General features: G+C 44.9%; 1 protein-coding gene across 3 annotated transcripts in view; it reads right to left on the bottom strand.

Annotated features, from left to right (window-relative positions):
• LOC141140471 (interferon-induced, double-stranded RNA-activated protein kinase-like) overlaps window positions 1-27479 on the bottom strand; it is a 303555-nt gene that overhangs the window by 51754 nt on the left and 224322 nt on the right. For all 3 annotated transcript variants that reach the window (XM_073627694.1, XM_073627692.1, XM_073627693.1), the window contains 2 exons: window positions 16093-16236; window positions 14922-15023 (listed from right to left, as the gene is read on the bottom strand). In XM_073627694.1, coding sequence (XP_073483795.1) covers window positions 14922-15023; window positions 16093-16236 — 246 coding nt within the window. The remainder of the gene's footprint in view (window positions 1-14921; window positions 15024-16092; window positions 16237-27479) is intronic.

Genomic DNA, 27479 nt, shown 5'->3' with positions numbered 1-27479 from the left:
ATGGGGGCAGAGGACACTATGGGGGCAGAGGACACTTTGGGGGCAGAGGACACTTTGGGGGCAGAGGACACTTTGGGGGCAGAGGACACTTTGGGGGCAGAGGACACTATGGGGGCAGAGGACACTATGGGGGCAGAGGACACTATGGGGGCAGAGGACACTATGGGGGAGAGGACACTATGGGGGGAGAGGACACTATGGGGGGAGAGGACACTATGGGGGGGAGAGGATACTATGGGGGGCAGAGGACACTATGGGGGCAGAAGAAACTATGGGGCAGAGGACAGAGGACACTATGGGAACAAAGAACAGAGGACACTATGGGGGCAGAGGACACTATGGGGGCAGAGGACACTATGGGGGCAGAGGACACTATGGGGACAGAGGACACTATGGGAACAAAGAACAGAGGACACTATGGGGACAGAGGACACTTTGGGGGCAGAGGACACTATGGGGACAGAAGACGCTATGGGGACAGAAGACGCTATGGGGACAGAAGACGCTATGGGGACAGAAGACGCAGGACACTATGGGGGTATAGGACACTATGGGAGCAGAGGACACTACAGTGGGGGTGTGGGGGTGGGATGCAGGGACAGAGGACACTGCAATGGGGGGACCCTATTAGGGACCCCGTCAACCCTTTGGACAGGGACCCCTTCTCACTTGGTGACATTCTCCCCTGGGGACAGGGACACCATCTCCCATGGGGACAGGGACCCCTTCTCACTTGGGGACAGGGACCCCATCACCCCTGGGGACAGAAACCCCATCACCCCTGGGGACAGGAACCCCACCTCCAGACCATGCTGGCTGGCAGGGCTAGCGTTAGCCACCCTTGGGTGTCAGGATGTGGGAAGGGGCAGTAAAATCTGAATCCCCAGCCACATGTTCCCTCAGGGTGAACTGGGTTTGTATTAGTAAACCAGCTTAAAGTGAGGTAAACCTGTACTGTTATTATTACTATGTTAGGATTATTAGTATCTTCATTTATTAGCAGGTGAATGTGGCCCTCCATGCATTCACATACACTGAATCCGGCCCTTAAGTGGAAAAAGGTTGCTGACCCCTGTTCTAGATGAATGTTCGCTGCCTTGTCTATTGGCTTCGGATGCAAGGATGCTTAATGTCCTGCTGACGGAGGAGGAACTTTTGGCTTTAAAACAAGCTCCTAATAGGAAATCTATTGTCCTTCCATCCGAGGTCTATGGGTAATATACAGAACAACTGATACCTTTATTGCTTAAAGTATATAATGCTGCATTTCGGTCAGGGACTCAGTCAATGAACAAGGCAATCATTGTTGTACTGCTAAAGCTGGGAAAGGATGCTTTACTAGCTGACTCATAAAGGCCCATCTCCCTTCTTACATCGGATGTCAAATTATTGGCCAAAGTTTTGGCATCCAGACTGATGAAGGTCATACATAAGATCGTCCATAGAGACCAGTCCGGCTTTATTCCTTCCCCCTCCACCGCACAGAATCTTAGACGCCTTTTCCTGAATTTACAACTGCCTATAGAAACCACAGGTAATAGGGCCATATTTTCACTGGACGCTGTCAAGGCCTTCGACAGTGTAGAATGGCCCTATCTGTGAGAGGTCTTGGAGCATTCTGGAGTGGACAACACATTTATTGAGTGGATTAGGGTGCTTTTCGTTACATAGGGGGAATAGACAGGGGTGACCTTTGTCACCCCTGCTCTTTGTCCTAGCATTGGAGCCTTTGGCAGCTCGTATTCAGGCTTCACCTGAGATAGTTGGATTCAAGAGAGGTTACTCAACTGATGTTGTCTCATTGCAGGGGTCATTACAGGCAGTGATGGCACTTGTTGGTTTTGGAGATTTGTCATGATTCTCCATAAATTGGAACAACTCTGTTCTTATGCCCTTGGATCCCCTGCCCTGCGCATTACCTGAATGTGAGAGGTCAGTGGAGCTGGTTTCTTCTTTCTGATACCTAAGTGCATAAATTCCATGAGAAATGCACATTGTGGTGTAAACTTCCCTTATCGGTAGCCGGGAGAATGAATCTAATCAAAATGGTGCGGGGCCCCACAGTTGTTGTACATATTTAGTAACTCCTCTAAAGTGGTTACCCCGTAAGGAACCCCGTAAGTGGTTCTTACAAATAGACTCACAATTTTGTGATTTAATTTGGCGTAAAAAAAACAGCCCGAATTATTTTAGCTGCCCTGCAACTCTCTGGGGCCTACTACAGTGGATATAAAATATTTATGTATTTCAGAACTTTTTCCACCTTTAATGTGACCTATAAACTGTACAACTTAGTTGAAAAACTGAAATCTTTTGTGGTGGTGGGGGGGGGGGGGATATGGCACAACAGTGACATTGCAAAGAACTAGACTTCCCTCCAAAGTTGATGAAAAGAAAACTGTCCAGGGAGGCTGCCAAGAGGCCCACAGCTACATTAAAAGAGCTGCAGGAATATCTGGCAAGTACTGGCTGTGTGGTACATGTGACAACCATCTCTCGTATTCTTCATATGTCTTCTCCTGACCTTATACCTTTTAGCAATGTGATCCCTCTGATGCTTTGGAAGCTCTCTGTGGACCATGGCTTTTGCTGTAGGATGTGACTAAGAAAATGTCAGGAAAGACCTACTAGAACAGCTGAACTTTATTTGGGGTTAATCAGAGGCACTTTAAGTGATGGCAGGTGTGTACTGACTCCTATTTAACATGAGTTTGCATTAGATTGCTTAATTCTGAACACAGCTACATCCCCAGTTATAATAAGGTGTGCACACTTATGCAACCACATTATTTTAGTTTTTTATTTTTAACCCCCCTCCCCCAAAAAAGATTTCAGTTTGTTTTTTAACTGAGTTGTACAATTTATAGGTCACAATAAAGGTTAAAAAAAGTTCTGAAATGATTAATCTTTGTCTCATTTTTTTTACATCACAGAAACCTGACATTTTAACAGGGGTAACAGACTTTTTATAACCACTGTATATAGCTTCTAAAGTACAGCAATTGGGGGCATGGGGGCTTCAGGATTCCATTGACTCAGTTAGAGCTTTACTTATACCGGGAGATTCTGATTATTCTGCTCTTGCACATTTGGAGGAGGGCTTTCCTCATCTGCCCTCTGATCTCCCAACTGTTACTCTTTTAAAAACATTATGGCCATATGTTAAAGCGACTATAGGCATCCATGGCTTTTTATGCTATACACCGCTTTGGCGTAATTCCCATTATAGAGGTACTTAACCACTTCAGCCCCGGAATATTTTATCCCCTTCCTGACCAGAGCACTTTTTACAATTTGGCAGTGCGTCGCTTTAACTGACAATTACGCGTGGTCATGCTATGCTGTACCCAAACAAAATTTGCATCCTTTTTTTTCCCACAAATAGAGCTTTCTTTTGGTGGTATTTGATCACCTCTGCGGTTTTTTTTTTTTGCACTATAAACAAAAAAAGAGCGGCAATTTTGAAAAAAAAAAACTATAGGTTTTACTTTTTGCTATAATAAATATCCCCCAATTTTTTTCATTTCAATTTAGGCCAATATGTATTCTTCTACATATTTTTGGTATAAAAAAAAGAAAAAAAATCGCAATAAGCGTACATTGATTGGTTTGCGCAAAAGTTATAGCGTCTACAAAATAGGGGATAGTTTTATGGCATTTTTATTATAATTTTTTTTATTAGTAATGGCGGCAACCTGCGATTTTTATCGGTACTGCGACATTATGGCGGACACATCGGACACTTTTGACACTATTTTGGGACCATTGTCATTTATACAGCGATCAGTGCTATAAAAATGCACTGAATACTGTGTAAATGACACTGGCAGGGAAGGGGTAAAACACTAGGGGGTGATCAAGGGGTTATGTGTGTCCTAGGGAGTGATTCTAACTGTGGGGGGGGGATGGGCTTCAACTCACATGACAGCGATCACTGCTCCCGATGACAGGGAGCAGTGATCTCTGTCATGACACAAGGCAGAACGGGGAAATGCCTTGTTTATGTGGCTCTGTGAAACAATCACCGGGAGGCCGGCGGACATCGAGGTTCCGCGGGCACAGTCACGCTCCAATATTTTTTTTAAAAATGGGAACCCCGCTTTAACCTGCTGCAAGGAAGAAATTGGAACCCTCCAGTTACTTCAGGGACAGACCATCTTTTTATTATCCTCTATATGCTATTTGTCTTGTTTGAAGCTCTTCCCGGCGGAAGACACCACACCAAATTACCAAAGAGCTCACTTCTTTTAGTGAGCATAGTCCTATGCTACGTTTCGTTAAACAGGGAAGTTTCACCCTTCATCACTACACTTGGGACCTGTGTTGGAACATATTGCTAAGCATGCTGACTCTCGTATTCTATCAACTCTTCGTATGTGTGGGCCTGTTGGTTTTAGTTGATGTCCTATACACATTATGGCCTTTATATGCTTTTTTCGCAGGTTGGACAATGTTAAACACTTGTTGGAAATTTGGGAATTATGCCCCCCAAGTTGGGGACAGTGCAGGGCGGGGAGGGGTTTATGTATTATAAGCTGTTTAGAGACATGCAAATACGTTACACACAGGACAGAGAAAAATGGTACTGTAAAAAATCAGGTATGTTGATGAAAGTTTCCACCTTACCCTTTATGTGCACACATATGCGAACTAGGAAGGGATCTGAGCACCCTGGAGCCTCCAAACTCTTTTTATCTGCCCTATGGCCCCCCTAAAGTTCCTTACCTGGAATGTCCAGGGCATGAACAAAATTAAAAGGATGGCTACATTCTCTTTCCTTAAAAAACAACAAGCCGATATTATAGTACTGGTAGAAACACATATTGAAGGCCGATTAAAGCTAGCTCTTAAACGCCCTTGGATAAGATGAGCATATCACTCCGTTTACACCACCCACTCTCGAGGAGTTTCTCGTAGCAAAATCCACCCATTTTGAGCTCCAGGGTTTTGAGTAGAGCTGCACGATTAATCGTTAAGAATCGTTATCGCGATTTTTTCCCGTTGCGATCTTGAAAAAGGTATTTCCCGATTCTTTCTATGCAGAGAATTCTCTCTGCTCTGCTGAAGCCACAGCCGTGGCAGGAAGAAAAAAAAATGGGCAGTCTGCCAAGAATCACAACATTCTTTAGCAGTGGAACTAAGTCTAAACATTGTAACAATTTGTCAAAGGAATAGACTGGTGTATAAATGAGGAAAGTTTAACCACTTAAACACTAAACCTTTTTCTGACATGTGTTGGTTTCAAGTTAAAAAATTGATTTTTAAAACAGCTTACCTGTAAAATCCTATTCTTGGAATACATCACGGGACACATAGCACCATAATAATGACTATCTGGGTTATATGCTACCTTTAGGTGATTGGACACTGGCAACCAATAGTAAGAAGGTTCCTCCCATATAACCCTTCCCATACAGGAAGTACCTTTAGTTTTGTAGCAAGCAATGAAGATCCCAGAAAAAGAGGGGAGGGACCTCTGTGTCCCGTGATGTACTCCAAGAAAAGGATTTTACAGGTAAGCTGTTTTAAAAATCCATTTTTCTTTATCGTACATCACGGGACACAGAGCAACATATTAATGACTATCTGGGATGTCCTAAAGCAATGCCTTTGAGGGGAGGGAACATAACATTCCTAGACCCCCCTTTTTTAGGCTCAAGATTTATAAAGCTGCTTGCAGCACGCTCTGGCCAAAAATAGTCTCTCTTTGAGACCTAACATCCAGCCGGTAAAACCTGGTGAATGTATGAACCGAAGACCAAGCGGCCGCTTTGCAAACCTGAGCCATAGACACCTGTTGGCGCACTGCCCATGACGTACTAACTCCTTTGGTAGAGTGAGCCTTGAGATATCGAGGTGGAACCTTGTGCTTCAACTCATAGGCCTGGATAATGACCTGACGAATCCACCTAGAGATTGTAGAACTAGTTGCTGCCTGTCCTTTCTTAGGACCCTCAGGCAGAACAAAAAGTGAGTCAGTCTTCCGAAAAGGGGCTGATATATCTTAGTAAACCTTGACAGTTCTCACCACATCCAGTGAATGGAGCTACCTTTCCTCTTTAGATTTAGGTTTAGGAAAGAAGGAAGGTAAAATGATATCCTGATTCAAGTGAAAATTGGAAACCACCTTGGGTAAAAAAATCTGGACGAGGCCGCATTACCACCTTGTCTTGATGAATAAACAGAAAGGGTTTTTCACAAGAAAGGGTGGACAGCTCAGACACCCTTCTAGCTGAGGTTATAGCCACCAAAAAGACCAATTTCCTAGTTAATAGGATCAAAGGAATATGCTTAATAGGTTCAAAGGGCTGACTCTGTAGAGCTGAAAGCACTAAGTTCAAGTCCCAAGGACATAAGGGCGGCTTAATTGGCGGCTTTAAATGTAGTACTCCCTTGACAAAGGCTCGTACCAAAGAATGAGATGTGATTGGCCTCTGGAAAAAAAAAACGATAAGGCCGAAATTTGTCACTGAATGGTTCCTAGGGATAAGTTTAAATCAATTCCTGTTTGCAGAAAGGCAAGGACCCTCCCAATTGTATACTTGCGAGGGTGCCATCTTCTCCTCTCACACCATGAGATGTACAACTTCCAGACTCTATGGTAAATTTTCCTAGACACTGGCTTTCTAGCATTTATTAAAGTAGACAAAACAGATCCTCTGATACCACGGTCTCTTAGCACTCTGGTCTCAATAGCCACGCCATCAAATTCAGCGACCGTAAAGAAGGATGGTATATGGGACCTTTGGACAACAGGTCTGGGCGGAATGGAAGGCACAATGGGTCCCCTACCGCCATCCTCACAATCTGTGAGTACCAAGACCTCCTGGGCCACCAGAATAACTGTTTTCTGTTCTTCCCGTATCCTGCGCAGCAGGTGCGGCAGCATCTGGATCGGAGGAAAAGCGTAAATTAGGGAATGCTGATCCCAGGGAACCACCAATGCATCCGTCCCCATGGCAAATGGATCCCTGGTCCTGGACACAAAGCTGTCCACTTTGGCATTGAACCTGGATGCCAGGAGAACCACCTCTGACATCCCCCAACGTTGGCATATTTGAAGGAAAACCTCAGGGTGAAGGGACCATTCCCCTGGTAACAATTGCTGACAACTTAGGTAGTCTGCCTGCCAATTGTCCACCCCTGGAATATAGACTGCCGACAAAAACGGCACGTGTCTCTCTGCCCAAGCCAATATGTGATTTATTTCTGTTTGGGCTGCCCGGCTCCGGGTACCCCCTTGGTGGTTGATGTATGCCACTACCGTGGAATTGTTGGACTGGACTCTGACCGGAGACCCCCGCAACCTGGACATCCAGAATATGAGAGCCAAACGAGCTGCTCGAATTTCCAGCAGATTGATAGGCAAGGTCTTCTCCTCCTGGGACCATGTTCCCTGTACGGAGGCCTCTTCCATTACTGCTCCCCAGCCGAGACGACTGTCTGAAGTTACCACCTTCCAGGTTACCGGCGGAAAGGACTTCCCGCTTTTCAAGTTGCTGGTCTTTTGACAACCAGGAGAGGTCCTGCTTTACCCTTGGGGACATTGGAAGATCCAAGGTTAGGACAGACCTGTTCCAAGCCTCCAGAATAGTTTTCTGGAACAACCTGGAGTGAAACTGCGCATAAGGGACTGCACTGAAAGATGACACCATCTTGCCCAGCAGTCTCATGCACAGCCGAATTGAGGGTTTTTCTACCCTTTTGATTTTTCTGACCAGTTCCACTATTGAGCTGACCTTTAAGGGGGGTAAAAACACCCTTTCCTGTGTCGTATCCAGGATCAGGCCTAGATTTGCCAAGATTTGAACTGTATGAAGGGCCGATTTGTCCATATTCAGAATCCAGCCTAGGCATCTTAGAAAACGAACGGTAGTTGAAACATTTTCTATCAGGGTGGAATAGGACTGGTCCTTTAACAAAAGATCGTCCAGATAGCCTATCACTGATATCCCTTGGGACCTTAGAGAAGCCAATACTGGAGCCAACACCTTTGTGAAGACTCGAGGGGCCGTAGCCAGACCGAATGGAAGTGCTACAAATTTGAAATGACACCCCTCTACTGCGAAGCATAGAGCTCTTTGATGTGGACCGAAAATCGGCACCTGCAGGTACGCATCCTTGATGTCTATTGATGCTAAGAAATCCCCCTTTTTTAAGGACGCGACTACTGAACGAACCGATTCCATAAGGAAGGTTCGAACCCTTAGAAAGGAATTGAGAGACTTGAGGTCCAGAATGGGCATTACCTCCCCATTTGGTTTCAGCACTGTAAATAGGTTTGAATAGAACCCTTTGAATCTTTCTTTGCGCGGAACCTCGATAATCACCCTCTGCATTTCTATCTGTTTTAAGGCTAGGAATAGGCCTTTCTTTTTCTCTGGGTCCGATGGGACTCTTGATACCAGAAATCGATTTGGGGGAAAATCCTGGAACTCTATCTTGTAACCTTGTGTTATAGTGGAGATGACCCACCTGTCCTGCACCAACCTTGCCCAAGCATCTGCAAACCGCCGCAGTCTGCCCCCCATCTGTATGAGTGGGGGCGTCCCTTCACAAGGAAGACTTGGAATTGGCCTTGGCTGGTTTTTGAGTCCAAGGTCTCTTTTGACCTTGAGGTTTCTTAAAGGCAGGTGGCTGAGGCCGTCGATACTTCTTGGGAGAAGAGGCGCCTGGACCAGGAGCGTTAGGAATTTTAAAGGAGGCCTGCTTAATCCTTCTCTTAACAGGAAGCAAGGAGCTCTTTCCGCCTGAGATCTTTTGGATATATCTATCCAGATCGTCTCCAAACAAACGTTCCCCATGAAAGGGAAAAGCCGCGAGCAGCCTTTTGCATGGCATCTCGGCTGACCAGTTCTTTAGCCACAAGATTCTGCGCATATGTATTGAGAGTAGCGCAAAACGAGACATCTGCTGGATTGAGTCCTTTAATGCGTCTACTGCAAAACATAAAGCGTGAGGAAGTTCTGACAATTCGTCAGAATATTCCTCCTGAACAGGCAGGTTCCTGACCAATCTTTTAAAACGGTCCTTCAGGGATTGGCAAATCCCAATAGCCGCAACTGCCGGTTGTATTGCTGACCCAGCCACCGCAAAGGAGGCCTTTAGTAAGGATTCCAACTTTTTATCCGCTGGGTCTTTAAACCCTTGGGCATTATCCACTGGACAGGTTAAGCTTTTATTCACTGAAGAAATAGCAGCATTCACTAAAGGCGTATCCCACCTTTTTTGAATTTTTCCTCCATAGGGTATAAAAAGGAAAACCTCTTTGGAGGAAAGTATATTCTGTCCGGATGGTCCCTGTCAGCGTTAAACAACTGCTCCAATAATGGATGCACAGGAAACGCCCGGGACCCTTGCTGAGGCCGCAAGGATCCCAATGTAGAACAGGAAAGTTCTGGTCCTTGTACAGGGAGTAACTTAAATCCTGCTCTCACCATCTCAGCTAAAGACTGGATAAACAATTTTTGGGATTGCGAAGCCGACAGAGGACTCTTCAGGCTCTGCTTCTTTATCCCCTATGGCCACCTCCTCAAAATCCTCTGCCCATTCTGGGTCCAAATCACAAGGACCCAACTGGCTGAGGGTGTCCTGGTGCTCAAGTGACTCAGTACTGGGACCAGGTTCAGGAGAGGGAGATCTATGCCGGTTTTTCTCTCCCTGTGTTACTGAGGCAATCATACCCGCTATCTTGCCTTCAAGGCCAGCTAGGGCTGACGTTAAATCGTCCTTAGTAACATAAGTCGATGCAGGGATACTGGTGGTGGCCACTACGCCAGACATATGCAATGGCTCAGGCATGCCAAATGCCGCAGGTCTTTCAGGGGAGATTGATGCTGCAGTAGCCAGAGGTTGATCTCCTGTTTTTGAAGGAGTCACTTTAACCCCTGGACTTGCTCTACTCCCTGCACCTCGTTTTCTGGAAGACATTGCTTACAAGATTTTGAGGGAAAACAATACTCTCTCTGTGCTATATAGCTGGAAACAGCGTATAGTAATCACCACGGCCTTAACTTTCCATGTGTTGCAAATGCCGACTCACGTAGACCTCTGTGTCCCACCGCACACAAGTCTAATCTGATAGACAGCCTTGACACACGCAGGCGCCGACTTCCCCTATATGCGAGATCTTACTGCGCATGCGCACGCCCGGGGGGGACACGAGGCATTACCATAACGCCGAGATGCACGCGGTGACCGCCACCCGCGCCCACCACACCAATGGAAACAGGCGCACGGGCACGCGGCGCACCCCCTACACACGCGCACGCTCCTCGCGCGTGCCCAGCAGAAGCGGCCCCCGTGTGGGAGACAGCCGCCCAAGTGTGTCTCTGCGGCTTTGTTTTCTGTAACTGTCAGTGGGAACATAATAGGCATAAACATTTGCAACAACATGACATGTAATTAGCAACAACAGTAATATTACTAAGGCCTCCAGAGGGAACACTCACCGATCCTCGCTACAGGGCCTGATACAGGCCCAATCTTCCCCCATCACCGTGGGTAGCGCCACTAAGGACCTTCAAGGACTGGGTCCCCCTTTTTGTTTGGGTTCACACCCTTGGATCTGTAAAGCACCCTTTAGGTTTCCTTGGGCAAATGAAAGACCAGGAATACCTATATAACAAGGGTCCAGCACCATAAAGGACACATTACAGACAAAACTTTGTTCTTGAATCAAGGCTCAGGTACCATCCACTTTAGCATGATATGCCATCCGAATGGATCCGATTATAACATCCTCACTAGGACATTATTGAAGAAATTTGAAGAGCTTCCATAGCCGTGTCCATCACCTTCAAGACACTGGCAAAAAACTAAAGGTACTTCCTGTATGGGAGGGGTTATATGGGAGGAACCTTCTTACTATTGGTTGCCAGTGTCCAGTCACCTAAAGGTAGCATATAACCCAGATAGTCATTATTATGGTGCTCTGTGTCCCGTGATGTACGATAAAGAAATCATTTTTTTTGCTAGAAAATTATTCAGAACCCCCAAACATTATATATATATATATATATATATATATATATATATATATATATATATTTATATATACTTAGTAGAGACCCTAGAGAATAAAATGGTGGTTGTTGCAATATTTTATGTCGCACTGTATTTGCGCAGCGGTCTTTCAAATGCAATTTTTTTGAAAACATTTAGCTATTTATGGGGAACCAATTCTGCTACTGGCTTTTTATGTACCTCCACCATTTAACTCCGCAATTTTGACCGATGGCTTTGGTTACATGGCACTGTACCCCTCAGTACTGGTGGTGTGGTTAGGCGACTTTAATATGACATTTAACCCCAGCCTTGACAAACACTATACGACCCCTCCACTGCAAACCCAACCTCAATCTAACCGATTTGCCAGACTTGTAGCTGACTTTAATCATGTAGACACTTGGAGAGCTGTACATCCCAATGCCCAGGCCTTCTCCTGTTTCTCCTCCATGCACCACTCTATGTCCAGAATAGATCTGATCCTCATCTGCAGCTCTCTCCTCCCCAGATTGCAAGATGCGGGTCTCTCCCCAAGAGTGCTCTCGGATCATAGTCCTTGTAGTGCAACATTAAAACAGCATCACGACCGCTCTCCAGCCGTATGGCGGTTAAACCCTTTCTGGCTTACACTACTACCTGAGGACGATGATGTCACGGTAGACTGGGGACAATTTTTCTCTGATAATGATGAGGCGGCCTCACCACATATAGTTTGGGATGCTTTTAAGACCCATATTAGGTTCACTCTTGCTACAAGCATAAATAAAAAGAAGTTCGGAGTTAGACATGCAACAGGTGACTGCTGACTTGCTATCTGCATAGAGAGCATTCTTAGATGATCCCACCGAAGACAGGGCAAACAGTCTTAAACTACACTCTAGGATAGTTACGCAACTGCAATATGAAAAGTCCAAAACGTAAACTGTTCTTCCATAGATAAAAATGATTTGAACATGGGGAAAGAGCCGGTAAACTTTTAGTTACCTGGTGCACTGTGAGGAGAGACCACCGGTGGTGACTAGTTAGCGGAAACTAACTAGTGACCGACCCTGACCGAGTTACTGCCCTCTTTAGGGACTTTTTCGCTACACTGTACACGTCCACGGTTTCGGATGACGGTACAACCATGGAAGCATTCCTCAATGAGGCACAGATTCCTCGACTAACCGAACAACAAATGACAGAGTTAGAAAAGCCATTAACAGCAGAAGAGATAGCTGAAGCCATAACGAAGTTCCCCCAATTTAAATCACCGGGCTCCAACGGCCTCCCTATTGAACTGTTCTTTACATGCTTTGAATTTCTAGTTCCTAAACTCCTAAGGCTATTCAATCATATTTTTGAAGACTCTCATTTACCCGCATCTATGCGAGAGGCGATGATAGTGCTAATCCCCAAACCCGGTAAGGATCCAAAACTCCCCGAATCATACTGCCCCATATCTCTGCTACAGGTGGATGTCAAGATCTTGGCTAAGATCCTTGCCACCCACCTTAATACAGTTATTTTATCCCGGATACACGAGGATCAGTCGGGCTTTATGCCAGGTAGGAATACGTCCTTTAACCTCAGAAGAAGAATGTTTATTAACCTGCAAACTCCACATGAAAATGTGGGATCCAGAATGGTCGTCGTCTTGGATATCGGCTTTCGACTCGGTAGATTGCCGCTATCTGTGGGCCTGCTTGGGAAAATTCGGATTAGGACCTAGATTTATCAAGTGGGTGCAATTATTATACTAGGCCCCTGAGGTTAGAGTGCTGGCAAATGGGTGGAGCTCAGACAAATTTACCTTCACTAGAGGCACACGACAGGGATGCCCTCTGTCCCCACGACTGTATGCACTTGCGGCGGAACCGTTAGCGATAGCGATACGCTCTCACCCTAATATAGTAGGACACATGACCAAAAAGGTCAGTACTTATGCTGATGACACCCTGCTATACTTGGATGGCTCAACAGATGCCTTACCCACCGCCCTGGCCTTGATAAAACGCTTTGGCTCCTTCTCAGGCCTCAAAATCAACTGGGATAAATCCCAAATAGTTCCCCAGGCAATTTCCCAGTAACCCATGATCAGGCCACCTTACCCTTACAAAGAATAGATCAAATCAAATACCTAGGACCATTTGGGTCCCAGCAGACTACATTATACTCAATATAAAACCCTTATTTGAAATGCTCAAGCACAAAACTCAGATATGGGCCAGGTTGCTGATAGGAGTTATGGGACGTATTAACCTTGTGAAAAAGGCGTTGTTGCCCAAAATTCTTTATATGATATAGCACTCCCTGGTATACTTGGTGCTTAAGCACTTTAAATCCATGGAAACGATACTCAAATCATTCATATGGGGAAAGAGTAGGCATAAACTACCCTGGGAATAATTGAAACATATATTACCTAGCGGCGCAGCTATCACAACTATTTCACATTGACAAAACAGATAGAGCTAGATTTTTTAATTTTCTGTGCCCCAAATGGACACACTCAACAGGAGACCCCTTTGTTGCAATCACAGGGGGTGTGAGAGGTTCAGAGGCGACGGGACCACGAACATCAATGCTATATCACTATAGGCGCTTATAGGACGTCGTAACGGATAAACTCAAACTACCCCAGATACACAACCACACTCCGCTATTGCACAATGTGACTCTCTCTGAATTTAAATCTATCCCAGACTCTGCGATATGGAGCTCTAAGAGAATTTTTTTACCTGTTCCACACAACTCTCGATGGCGAAATAAAACTTTTTGACAGACTTAGGTCTGTGTTCGAGTTACCGACTTGCATGCTGTTCAGATACCTACAAATCAGACATGCCTTCTGAGCACAGTTCCCGACTGGCACCCCCCCAACTGGACAATAATCCTCTAATGGAAGTGATAAGAAGCTATGACCCTAAAAAACGAATTTCCTTCTTCTACAGTATGTTGCTACTACCTTCGTCTTCCACATTGGCATATGAGCTGAAGGCCAGATGGGAGATGGACGTGGGGGCAACAGAAGATGAGGAATGGAGTGATGCCCTGGACACATGCAAACTAGTCTCACTCCTCTTAAAATGTCCAGGTCCAAAGAGACCAAACTGCTCTTTTCCCAATGTGTAACCAGGAAACTGACACATTCTATCACTTAATTTGGAGCTGCCCTAGGGTACAAGGATATTGGACTCAAGTTGTACAATTCCTACTTGATACAATGGGCTCCCCTCTTACACTGCACCCCAAACCTTGCCTGCTGGGGATATACCCAAAGCCAGATATGAACAAATTCACTAAAATCTTTCTAAATGAAACACTGTTCTCTGCATGGAAAGTCCTGGCAAGGCAATGGATGAGAACTAATTCACCTGAGTTTAGTACATGGGTAGCAGAAGTGAATAATAGCTTACCATATAAAAAAAACTCATATACAAGTACAGAGGCTGACTGTCAAAATACAATAAAATTTGTTATAGGTGGCTACAAGCCGCAGAAACCCTTCGTTAGCAAGGCGAACCTTCCTTTTCATATCTAAATACTGCCCTCCACCAGCATTTTTGCTATTTAATGGAAACTGAGTGATGAGGACACATATGTGTCAACAATGTACCATGACTACTATTACTAATATCTTTTCTGTTATATGTGTAAATGCGTGTCAGCATGTAGTATAATATATACCGGATGTCTGTTAAGAGATAACCGTTGGTGAGATCGTCAATGCATATTTATTTGACATTTCTTATGCATATATTCTATTTGTAAATTGTTATTTTTGTTACAATAAAGATACTGTTCAAAGTAAAAAAAAAAAAAATTAAACCCGCACAGAAAACTGCTATGTCAAATGTGAATAAAGCAGTACTACAGCTTGTATTCTTAGTAATTAACAAAATTTTAGACCAAGAATAATTACTCAAACTTACATTTGCTCTCTCATGCCCTGAACCAAATATCCAAAGAAGTTCGAAAAATATTAATCCTAAAGCATAAATGTCCACTTCATTTTCATAAACATTTCCATCTCTCTGTTGAAAAAAGTAAAACTTTTATGATAAGCAGCTTCCTAATTGTTGGAAAGAAAAGACAGCGATGTGTGCAGCTCTTCAGTTATATCAATTGTTTTTATTATTGCTCACATTTCTTACAAAATCTCCCCACCCGCCAACAATTCATAAATATATGCATAAAGATAGAGCAGATGTGTTTCCCACAACAGTGTGTGCCCTCTTTCTGGGACACACTCTCCTAGAGTAGTACATACTCTCCTGCCTAGAGACTTAAAAAGGAGCTCCAGTCTCCACCAAAAAATTAAAAGTTAACAACTGCAAATACTGTAGCTGCTTAATTTTAATATAAGGACACTTACTCATCCAGGGATCCAGCGCTGTCCTCACCCAAGCCAATTATTCAATGGGACTAAGGGAAAACGGCTGTGAAGCCTTGCAGGTTCACAGCCGGCTTCCCACTGTGCATGCACGAGCCACGCTTTATGAATGGTCTTGCTGTCCTCTGGGACGTGTGAGGTTTCCCAGAGGGCTGTGGTCAAAGGGTAAACTTCTGCTCGGATTGCCTAGGCGATCCGGACAGAAGTGGGAGCAGGTACCTGTGAAAACCAGGTACCTGCTCCCCCCCCCCCCCAAAAAAAAGTGTAAATTATTAAAGAGGAGGGAGGAGGCAACAAGCTGAATTTCCCCTTTTGGGTAAAGTTCCGCTTTAAGTTGGGTGACGTCTTTAGAAATCCCTTTCTAAATCAGTTAGAGCTTGTGAGCTTCGCTGTTACAGATGAAGTTCACACACAAAATAAATTGACCATGTGACATGATTGGAATATCTGATTCCAACCATTCTCTTTGTCACGTGTCATTAACCTAAAGATGGTTTCTATATCAGTAAACATGATTATTTATTCAATAATGATAATACGGGATTTCTGTTTGTTATATAAGATTGTCTTTATTATTATTATGGCTTAGATACTGTATATTGTAGATTAAATCACCTATTATGAATAAATTGAATAGAAAAAAAAAAAGGAGATTACTCAAGTCTGAATGAAAAAAATATAAAAATAAATAAAAAACAGTAAATGCTTACCTGTTCTGGGGCCATGTAGGTAGGTGTGCCAGTTCCTTGAGTCCGCTGCCGTGCTTTGCTTTCATCTTCCCCAGTCATTTGAGTCACCAGGCCGAAATCTCCTATTTTTATGATCATGTCTTTTTTACAAAAAATATTTGCAGGCTACAAAAAAGGCAAAACCAGTGAGTAAACTTCAAGTTAAAGTAATTCTAAAGGCAAATTAAAAAACAAACATCGTTACATAGTAACATGTTATACTTACCTGCTCTGTGCAGTAGTTTTTCACAAAGCAGCCCCCATCCTCCTCTTCTGGGGTCCTCTGCCAGTGCTTCTGCCCCCCCCCACCAATTGTACTCATGGGTGCTTGCTCCTGGGCCGGCACTGTGTTTTCATTGATGTGGCTTGGCCCCACTTTCTCCTGACTGGCTGTGAATTGCAGCAGCAGAAGCCAATGGCTCCCCATTGCTGGCTCTCTGTCCAATGAGAAGAGAGAGATTGGGCTCAGGTATGTATTTAGGGGGGCTGCATGCAAAATGTTTTTTAACCCTAATGCATTAAGGTAAAAAAAAAAATCTTGAAAGTTTAGAACCACTTTAAGGGACTCGGGGGGATCTGGTGGAGGTGAACAATTCATGGTCACATTTAAAGCAAATAGATTATTGTGAAAAATAAATATTAGGAGGGCACCTGGTTTTACGAAGGTAGATAAGGTACCTAAGGCACATTCATTGTTCACTAATCAAGGGGTTCTCACTTTTTCACAACTTTGGGAATCTCACCAGGAGGGAACTTTTTCACTATGTACAACTGCTTTCGCTCTACTGGGACTCATGTTTCTTATGGCATTTGACTCAATCTGTAGATTTACCCACACTACAAAAGGAGTGCTATCTCTAGTATATTCCACCATCTTAAGCAACTCCTTTAGTCGAGCTCCTTTTTATTGTACCCGTTGAGAAAACAAGCTCAAAAAATTTCTCTCTGCAGAGGAATGAGGTCTTTTAAAGTGCTTACAAAATGTACAAGGACAGGAAAATTCCTTTAAGGTAATGCTTCACTGATATTTTCCTCCGTTGAGAATCATCAACTACATTCTATCTTATGATGTGTTATTGCCCAAATGTGGCTTTCCTGCCCAAGTGTTTACAGCTTACGGATATGGTTTATACTATGTTTACTCAATCTTGCTGATTAATCTTCGAAAAGGATCATTGAGAGGCCCTTATTCATAAATCTATTGATAATGACTCCCACCACAGCCTGATACTCATAGCATAGAAATCCTGGAAATGGCACATTTAATAATGAGAATTTAACTTCTGTACTAAAGACACATATGACAAATGTCTCGCAATCTGGCAGCCATGGCTCAATTGTCTTACCCCTCACAGCGGATTTCATGTCTTCTCCAACTCTGAGGCTAGCTACCTACCCTGACTGAACCTTTACTCTTCTCTACTCCCTGATCTACATAGTTGGTAAGGTTGAAAAAAGACACAAGTCCATCAAGTCCAACCTGTGTGTGTGCGCTTTTATGTCAATATTACATTGAATATCCCTTGTATGTTGTGGTCCCAGCTTCTGTATCTCTCAGCTTCTGAGAATCCCTCTTTCTTTCCCTTACCTCCCACAATCTTTCTCCCTCCTCACCCATTCTCTTCTCCTTACCCTATCTTCTCTCTCCAATATGCAACTAACCTGTCAATACTGGCCTGCAGACATTCTGATTCATTGTACTGTAAGTTTATTTAGAGCCTCTGAGCTTATACTGTATGAGCTGTAGTAAGTCAATTTGAGCCACTGCACTAGTCTAATTTTTCCAGTATTACCTCAGTATATCCCAGTATTTGCAATCAGTGACAGATTCAAACACTTACAGATTTAGTACCATGATTCATCTAAACTGGAGCAAATGAAGATTGATATGAAATTGGAGTTGTTGCCCTTAATGACTAATCACAGTTCTTGTTTAAAATTTCCATAAATTAACACTGAACCCCGATATGCTGCTGTTCGTAAAAACTCCAATTTTATTATAATTTCTAGATTTTTTCCTTCAGCTACCTAATCTGTTGCAGATTAAATCATGTGTGAGGATTTTAAATACACAGCAGGATTCCTACAGACTAAACTAGGAGGGTGGTAGATGCCCCAATTTACCAGCAGCACTGGGATCTTGTCTATGAGCAAGCTCTGGAAGCACCTAGTGTTCACTAAAGTCCTGGTGGTGGAGTTGTGCAGTCCTTAGGTATAACTTTTGGATGCCATTAATAGTGACGACCTGTAGCTACAAAGGCGAAAAAGGGCCATATCCATAGTCAAGTAATGTAGTCAAAATTAATTGTGGGGAATAATGAAAGAAGCATAGGAAGTTGGCAAGTGAGAATAATCTAAAATGCAAGCACAAGCCACACCCAGGAGCTACCACACTTGAAGTCATACTAAACACAGAAGTGTTAATTGCTATAATTCATCACATAAATTATATACAGTATATCACGCCATTTTTTTTTTTTTAATCCTCTAAGTACCTTATTCCTGCAGCACTCTTGTGTAGTCACATGATCTTTCCATGTTCTACAGGGAAATATCTTTGGGGGGGGGGGGATTTTATTACTCTGCTGATGTATGCTCTCTACAGCGTGAGTCTTTGTCTGGCCAGCCCTGATTGGTGTTGTGTCAGTTACATGACTGAAAAAAGTTTCAGAAGAGCAATTCAAATTAAACTATAAATATTGTAAGATTAGGAGTAAATAAACTCAAGAGGTAGGTGCATTTACAAAGCAAGTCAAAGTTCCAACAGATGGCACTTCCCCTTTTAATCTTCCTGACCACCAAACATATCCTAGGATTATGCACAGACATTGTTGCATCTTTCATTGCAGCTCCCTAGCTGTGCTTGTCCCTCCTAGACTCTCCTAGACTCTCTCTGCAGCTTCCTGGCTGTTTCCATCCCACATGGACTTCCTCTCAGGCTTGGCCTTCCGCTGCCCCAATCTGAACACATTGATGCACAGGAGCATCTCACACGGCTCCCTTCAGTCACATTGACCTCCCTCAGGAGGGTGGGGCCCTGAGCTCTAACTCTGGCTCTATGTCGAAAGCCAGCACACACCTGAACCATCGGCTGCTTCTCCCAAAATCTGGCGTAAACCACCAATCTACCGAGTAGCACGGGGTCAACCTGCTACAATATTAAAAAGACTGTTTTACATCTCCCTATAGATCTTTACTAACCATCAAATGTGCATTTTTTGTGCATTAACATGGTGTAGACAGAGTCAAAGATGACTGACACTAGCTTTCATTTTGTTCAGATGGCATCTGCATCCAATGCTCTTTTTCTTACTTTACAGGTATTAGCAATTATATTTGATATATTTAATACTGATTTTTAATAAAACTAATCTTTTTTGTGAGTTTCTTAGTGAAGATCAATCAAACTATATCCCACCCCCATAGTGTTTAGCAATAGGAGAACATGGAGGAGGAGGAGGGAGGGAGAAGAGTGTCATTTACCACTGTGTATATGCCCACATGCGTGACTCTATAGTCACATGAGCTGCGTAGACAAGAAAAAGGAGGAAATGAAGAGCTTAGAAAGGAACTGAAATATAGCATTGCTTACTATGGGACACCATCTTGTCTACCCAATTTCAGGATGCAGTGGAGACACAGAGAAGAGGGGAGGGACAACTGAAGGCAGAATCAACCAGGTATATTTCACTTTAAAGAAAACGAATGCTTTAACCACTTAAGCCCTGGTCCATTTGGCTGGCAAAAGACCAGAGCGTTTTTTGCGATTCAGCACTGCGTCGCTTTAACTGACAATTGCGTGGTCCTGCGACCTGGCTCCCAAACAAAATTGACATCCTTTTTTCCCCACAAATAGAGCTTTCTTTTGGTGGTATTTGATCACCTCTGCGGTTTTCATTTTTTGTGCTATAAACAAAAAAATAGCGACAATTTTGAAAAAAAAACGCATTATTTTTTACTTTTTGCTATAATAAGTATCACCAAAAAATATATAAAAAAATATTTTCCTCAGTTTAGGCCGATACGTATTCTTCTACATAGCGTTTATTGATTGGTTTGCGCAAAAGTTATAGCGTCTACAAAATAGGAGATAGTTTTATGGCATTTTTATTTTTTTCTTTTACTAGTAATGGCGGCGATCTGCAATTTTTATCAGGACTGCGACATTATGGCAGACACATCGGACATTTTTGACACATTTTTGAGACCATTGTCATTTATACAGCAATCAGTGCTATACAAATGCATTGATTCCTGTGTAAATAACACTGGCAGTGAAGGGGTTAACCATTAGGGGGCAGTGAAGGTGTTAAGTGTGTCCAAGGGAGTGATTCTAACTGTGGGGGGGGGGGGGGGGGCGTGGCTATGTGTGACATGACACTGATCACCGCTCCCGATTACAGGGAGCTGTGATCAGTGTCCTGTCACTAGGCAGAACGGGGAAATGCTTGTTTACATTAGCATTTCCCCGTTCTTCCTCTCCATGAGACAATCGCAGGTATCCCCGCAGACTTCGAGTACGCGAGACCCGCGATCACACTCACGGAGGTCCCGGCGGTGCGCGTCTGCAAACCGCTTCTTAAAGGGCCCTTCTGTCGACGTACATCGGCGTGAGCCGGTCGGCAAGCGGTAATGGCTTTGTGAATATGCAAACTCTGTTATATAACATGTAACGAGAGGTTTTCATAGTCTGGTTTTAATGACAATTTAACCAATCACTGTAACCCACTTATGTTTGGATGCGCTATGCCACAACCCCGCCAGTGGATAGAAAGCCTGAAGCATAATGGTGACACACGCATACAGACAATGCAGGGCAATATGGAATGAAGGCTGACAGCACATCTGAACTGCTGCAAGGCCCAGAAAAACACCAAAATAAATTAAAAGCAGAGGGAAAACATGGTAGAAATGTTAGTTGAACTGTAAAAGAGCAATCATAGCCTATACCAAAAAATAGGATTTTTTAAAACAGCTTACCTGTAAAATCCTTTTCTTTCGAAGGACATATAGGGTGTCACTGGTGATTGGACACTGGCACACCCTATCAGGAAGTTCAACCCCCTATATAATCCCTCCCCTTGCAGGGATACCTCAGTTTTGTAGCCAAGCAATATAGTGTATTAGAAGAGGGATGGGACCTCTGTGTCCCGTGATGTACTTCGAAAGAAAAGGATTTTACAGGTAAGCTGTTTTAAAAAATCCTATTTTCTTTCTCGAACATCACGGGACATAGAGCCACAGTAATTACTGATGGGATGTCCCAGAGCAATGCTACCTGAGGGGGGGGAACCACGACCAAGTAGGGTGCAATTAGACCTGAGGACCCTGTACTGCTGCCTGCAGCACACTACGCCCAAAGGCGATATCCTCATGCCTTCTCACATCCACCTGATAGAATCTGGTGAATGTATGAACTGAAGACCAGGTTGCGGCCTTGTAGATTTGAGCCATAGAGGCCCGGTGATGCACTGCCCAAGAAGCACAAATAGCCCTTGTGGAATGTGCCTTGATCTGAAACGGAGGAATCCTCTGTTTCAAACCGTAAGTTTGAATAATCAATTGTCGAATCCATTTAGTATTGGTAGCTTTTAACGCTGCCTGTCCTCTTTTGGGACCCTCTGACAGCACAAACAAAACATCCGTCTTGCGGATCTGAGCAGTTGCCCCGAGATATGCCTTAACTGCTCTTACTACATCCAACGAATGTAGAGATATCTCTTCCGGAGAACAGGGATCTGGAAAAAAAGGAAGGCAGAACAATGTCTTGGTTTAAATGAAAATCAGAAACCACCTTCGGTAAAAAAACTAGGATGAGGGCGCAGTACCACTCTATCCTTGTGTATAATCAAATAAGGCTCCTTACAGGAAAGGGCAGCTAATTCTGAAATTCTTCTAGCAGAAGAGATGGCCACCAGAAAAATTAACTTAGTTGTCAGCAAGACCAAAGGAATCTGACTTATTGGTTCAAAAGGCTGTTTCTGTAACACAGCCAGGACCAAGTTCAAGTCCCAGGGGTTTAGGGGCGCTTTAACCAGGGGATTAAGACGCATCACCCCCTGCATAAAGCTTCGGACCAAAGAATGCGAAGTAAGTGGCCGCTGAAATAATACTGATAAAGCAGAGACCTGGCCCTTGATGGTACTCAAGGCCAGCTTCAACTCTAATCCTAACTGTAGAAAATCAAGAATTCTACCTATGACATATTTCCTGGGATGCCAACCTCTGGATTCACACCAGGATACATAAGCTTTCCAGACTCTATGATAAATCATCCTGGAAGCTGGCTTCCTTGCATTAATAAAGGTAGATATGACAGGACCTGAGAGCCCACGACTCTTCAGAACGTGGGTCTCAATAGCCAAACCGTCAAATTTAGCGTTTGTAAGGCAGGATGGAACACTGGACCTTGAGATAACAGGTCTGGGCATACCGGTAGGGTCCACGGGGAACCCACCGTCATCCTTACTATTTCTGCATACCAAGTCCTTCTGGGCCAAGCGGGGGCCACCAGAAGTACCGACTTCCTTTCCTGCCTGATCCTGCGAAGGAGTCGTGGTAGTAGCAGAATAGGCGGGAATGCGTAAATCAGTGAGAACTGATGCCACGGAATCACCAACGCATCCGTCCCGCATGCAAGAGGATCTTTTGTCCTTGCCACAAATCTGTCTATCTTTTTGTTGAATCGGAATGCAAAGAGATCTACATCTGTAACCCCCCATCTTTGGCATATGGCCCAAAAGACGTCGGGATGCAGAGACCATTCCCCTGGAAGTAACTGCTGGTGACTTAGATAGTCCGCCTGCCAGTTCTCTATTCCCGGGATGAAAACTGCCGATATGCATGGCACATGCATCTCTGCCCAGACTAAGATCTGGTACACCTCCTTTTGAGCAGCTCAGCTCCAGGTGCCTCCCTGATGATTGACATAAGCCACTGCTGTGGCATTGTCGGACTGGATCCTGACCGGACAACCCTGTAGCCTGATAGTCCAGGCTTTTAGGGCTAGATATATCATCCGGATCTCCAGAATGTTAATGGGTAAGGTCCTCTCGGTCTTGGACCATATCCTCTGAACCGCAGACTGTTCCAGAACTGCTCCCCAACCTGACAGACTGGCATCTGTTGTTACCACCGTCCAGGTAACCGGTAGAAAGGATTTCCCCTTCTGCAGGTTTTCGGATATGAGCCACCAATTGAGGCTCTGACGCACCGCATGCGACAGGTGCATCGGAAAGTCTAATGCCTGAATCTTCTTGTTCCAGGTCGACAGAATACTGTGTTGCAGCATTCTTGAATGAAACTGAGCATAGGGAACTGCTTCGAATGAAGCCACCATCTTCCCTAGTAACCTCATACAAAGGCGGACAGAGGGACCCTTCTTGGTCCTGACTGCCAGAATCAGCTCTCTTAAAGCAGCGATCTTTGCCTGGGGTAGAAATATTTTCTCCTGGCTTGTATCTATAATCAGACCTAAATACTCCAGTCTTCTTACTGGTTTTAGGAAAGACTTTTCTGGGTTGAGGATCCAACCCAGGTGTTCTAGATACCTGACTGTGGTCCTCAAGTTTCCATTCAAAGAGGCTACCGACCGGTCTATCAAGAGCAGGTCGTCTAGGTATGCTATGACAGCTATACCCTGAGCCCTTAATCTGGCCAGAGGAGGAGCCAAGATCTTTGTGAACACTCGAGGTGCAGTGGCTATCCCGAAAGGCAGAGCCACAAACTGGAAATGGCGCCCTCCTACCTCGAAGCGCAGAAACTTCTGATGAGCAGGAAAAATGGGCACATGCAGATATGCATCTCTGATGTCTATCGATGCCAGAAATTCTCCTCCCTGCAGGGTGGGAACTACTGTCCGAATTGATTCCATGCGGAAGGATTGAATCCTTAGGAATCGGTTCAGATCCCTTAAATCCAGAATGGGTCTGACATCCCCATTTGGCTTTTGGACCGTAAAAAGGTTGGAATAGAAGCCCAATCCCTGGTCCTTTGCGGGAACTATCATAATGACCTCCTGCGACAAAAGTCGCTCTAACGCTAGAAGGAGCGACTGCTTCTTCTCTGGGTCTCTGGGGACACTTGATCTGAGGAACTGAGGAGAGGGAAATTCCTGAAACTCCAGCTCGTACCCTAAGGTTACTGTGGAGATTACCCATCTGTCCTGGAAATCCTCCTGCCAGAGCCCTGAGAACTGTCGCAGTCTTCCCCCCCACTCGAGTGAGCGGGGGCGCCCCCTCATGCAGAGGTCTTAGTGTTTTGCCTATTAGGCTTCTTCCCCCAGGACTTCTTTTGTCCCTGGGGTTGACTCTTGTCTCTGGACCCAGATGGAGGCGGCCGTCGAGGGGAGGAAGCCCCCGGCGCTGGGGAAAGAGTCAGTTTGAAAGAGGGACGCTTACTCTTCTTTTTGACAGGTAAGAGAGTGCTTTTCCCACAAGAGATTCTCTTGATATAGTTATCCAAGTCATCTCCAAACAACCTTGCACCACGAAATGGAAACCCAGCCAGCAGCTTCTTACATGGTGCTTCAGCTGACCAATTTTTCAACCATAGGATTCTACGTATATGCACCAACCCCAGTGAAAGATGGGAGGTTTGCACGATAGAATCTCTAATGGCGTCAACCACAAAGCATAAGGCCGCTGGAAGGTTAGCAAACCCCTGGGCCTGTTGTTCAGGTAATACTTTGATGACCTGCTTAACATGGTCTCTTAAGTATTGACAGACTCCAATCGTTGCTACTGCAGGTTGAGCCACTGAACGTGCTAAGGAAAAAACATCCTTCAATAGGTATTCCATCTTTTTATCTACAGGATCCCTGAGCATCTGAGCATTGTCTACAGGACAAGTCAGACTATTATTTACGAAGGAAATGGCGGCATCAATGGCCGATATTCCCCACATTTTAATAAACTTTTCTTCCAGCGGATAAAGTGTTGAAAACTTTCTCGGCGGAAAAAAACTTTTGTCTGGGTGATCCCACTCAGAATAAATAAGCTTTTCAAGTAAATTATGAACAGGTAAAGCCTGTGCTGCTTGGAAAGGTTTCAGTGACCCCAAAGCAGAAGAGGATTCTTTAGCAGTTTCAGGAACGAGATCCCCTAGTGTCTCTGGTTCTTGGGGTGCTTGAACCTCTTCTACCCATAGTGCAAAGCAACAAGGTGTGAGGTATACACGGGCAACTTAAATGTGGAGCAGACCAATCCAGTAAGGATCTGCACTAAGACTTTCTCCTCTTGGGAAGTCTCCACCTGATTCTTCCGAAGAGGAATCATCCGTCCCATCCCGATCCTCTGAAAGGGACTCATCTCCTTTATCCCAGAACTCCTCTTCCTGAGGGTCTTGGGGAACAGAGGAAGGCCTAGTGCGTTTTCTTCTACTGAGTGAAGATGTAATCACGGCCAATAATCTTTCCTCTAGACCATTAATGGTTGAGGAAAAAACCTCTTGTGTAATGTATACAAGGGCTGAAGTGCCAGAAGCAGGTGTAGCCCCTGACCCCAACGGCTCTCCCTGGCTAGCCGGCCCTGGCCCATCGGGGGGGGGGGGGATGCTGCTGACAGGGGGCCCTCAGAACCTGAACGAGATCCCCTAGTGTCTCTGGTTCTTGGGGTGCTTGAACCTCTTCTACCCATAGTGCAAAGCAACAAGGTGTGAGGTATACAAATGAACACTGCCTGCTGAGTGATGTAGTCTGGCTAAAAGCCTTGCTACCCAATGCTCAGTCTGGTGTTACTTCAGTAAATGCTGCCTAGGAGAATGCCTGTGTCCCACCTTACATGCGACTGTCAGCTCTGTGTCTCTCCAAAGGCTGTGTGCACCTGTACAGAGTGCCTTAATAGCCTGCAGCTGGCCTGAGTGGGAGTCTAAGCACCTGTGCTGACGTGCCGCCCCCCCCCCCCCCCTCGAATTTTGAAAGAAACGAGCGCTTCCCGCCCTGGCCGACTCTCCTGTAATACTATGGAGGAAGGCTGGGGGAGGGGGAGGAAGGAGAGAAGCTGGTAGTGAAGACCTGCCTAAACGTTAATGGTCGGAAATGGCGGCCGAGGCAGCGGTGCCCGAGCGGTATAACCACCTTCTAGACCCCTGTGGCCTCTCACTAGCCTGGGGGGAACATTCAAACATGAGAAATCCCACCATCCATCCTACCTTTGCAGCCGGCCTGAGACGCTGTGAAAAACATGTGCAGCATCAACACTGAGACAGACAATCCAGCATGTGAAGGTTTGTGCTCTTGGCAGCCCCCGGTGGTCACAATAGGCATAGCATGCATTTACCTTAAAGGAGAAACCTACTAGAATTAGAAAATTCTGTGGAATCTCCTCTTACCTTATCCAGCCGCAGGGTTCAGTTTACACAGACCCAATCTTCACCTCTCACGGTGGGCTCTGTTTGAAAAAACCGTCAGAGACTAGGGCCCCCTACGGATAGGGGGATCCTGCAGTTCTGGGCCTGTAAAGCACCCGGCTAGAAATTAGGCTAGAAAACCATTTTCTAATATGCAGGGTCCAGCTCTCTAAAAAGAGAAGCATTACAGGTAAAACCTCGTTTCTTCGGACACGAGGCCCGGGTACCATCCAATTCGGCTTAGAAAGGACACTTTGAATGGATCCGGTCTGCCTGGCTGGCCCCAGTATAGGATATAGGATATTCCCTTTGGAGCTCAGCACAGCACATCTTTACATGTCCATCACCTAAGACATTGGCGTAAAAACTGAGGTATCCCTGCAAGGGGAGGGATTATATAGGGGGTTGAACTTCCTGATAGGGTGTGCCAGTGTCCAATCACCAGTGATACCCTATATTACCCATCAGAAATTACTGTGGCTCTGTGTCCCGTGATGTTCGAGAAAGAAAGCCTGATTACACCCTAGAAGACTGACTGTATTGTGGATCACAGCCTGCCTGGATGAGCACACAACTTACAAGTCCCTGAGAATATGCATGAATATGGTTGCAAGTGATAGAGAACATGTGCTTTACCTTGACCCCTTCACAGTCCAATTATCAGACTTTACATTACTCTATACAATGGTCAGTGTTATATAAACTGGTGATCACTGCTAGGTCCAATGCTGTAGCTATACCACTGTCCTCTGACCATTTCTATTTTGAGTAAGGCTGACCATACACTGTTCAAATCTCGGCCAGTTCAGCAGGAACCGGCCGAGATACGAACCATGTATGGGCAGGCTGAATGTACCAAGAATGTACCTGGCGGATTCTTTTTCAATTATCGCTAGCGGCTGCTATCGCCGCTAGCAATAATCACTGTCTTCCCCAGGAAAGAAATTCACACCGTGTATGGCCAGCCCTAGTTGCAGACCACCGAATACACATTATTATGCTTAAACCAGAAAACAGACACT

The sequence above is a fragment of the Aquarana catesbeiana genome, linkage group LG04, assembly GCF_042186555.1.
Source record: "Aquarana catesbeiana isolate 2022-GZ linkage group LG04, ASM4218655v1, whole genome shotgun sequence".
NCBI classification, from domain to species: Eukaryota; Metazoa; Chordata; class Amphibia; order Anura; family Ranidae; genus Aquarana; species Aquarana catesbeiana.
This window is presented reverse-complemented; position numbering and strand designations above follow the sequence as displayed.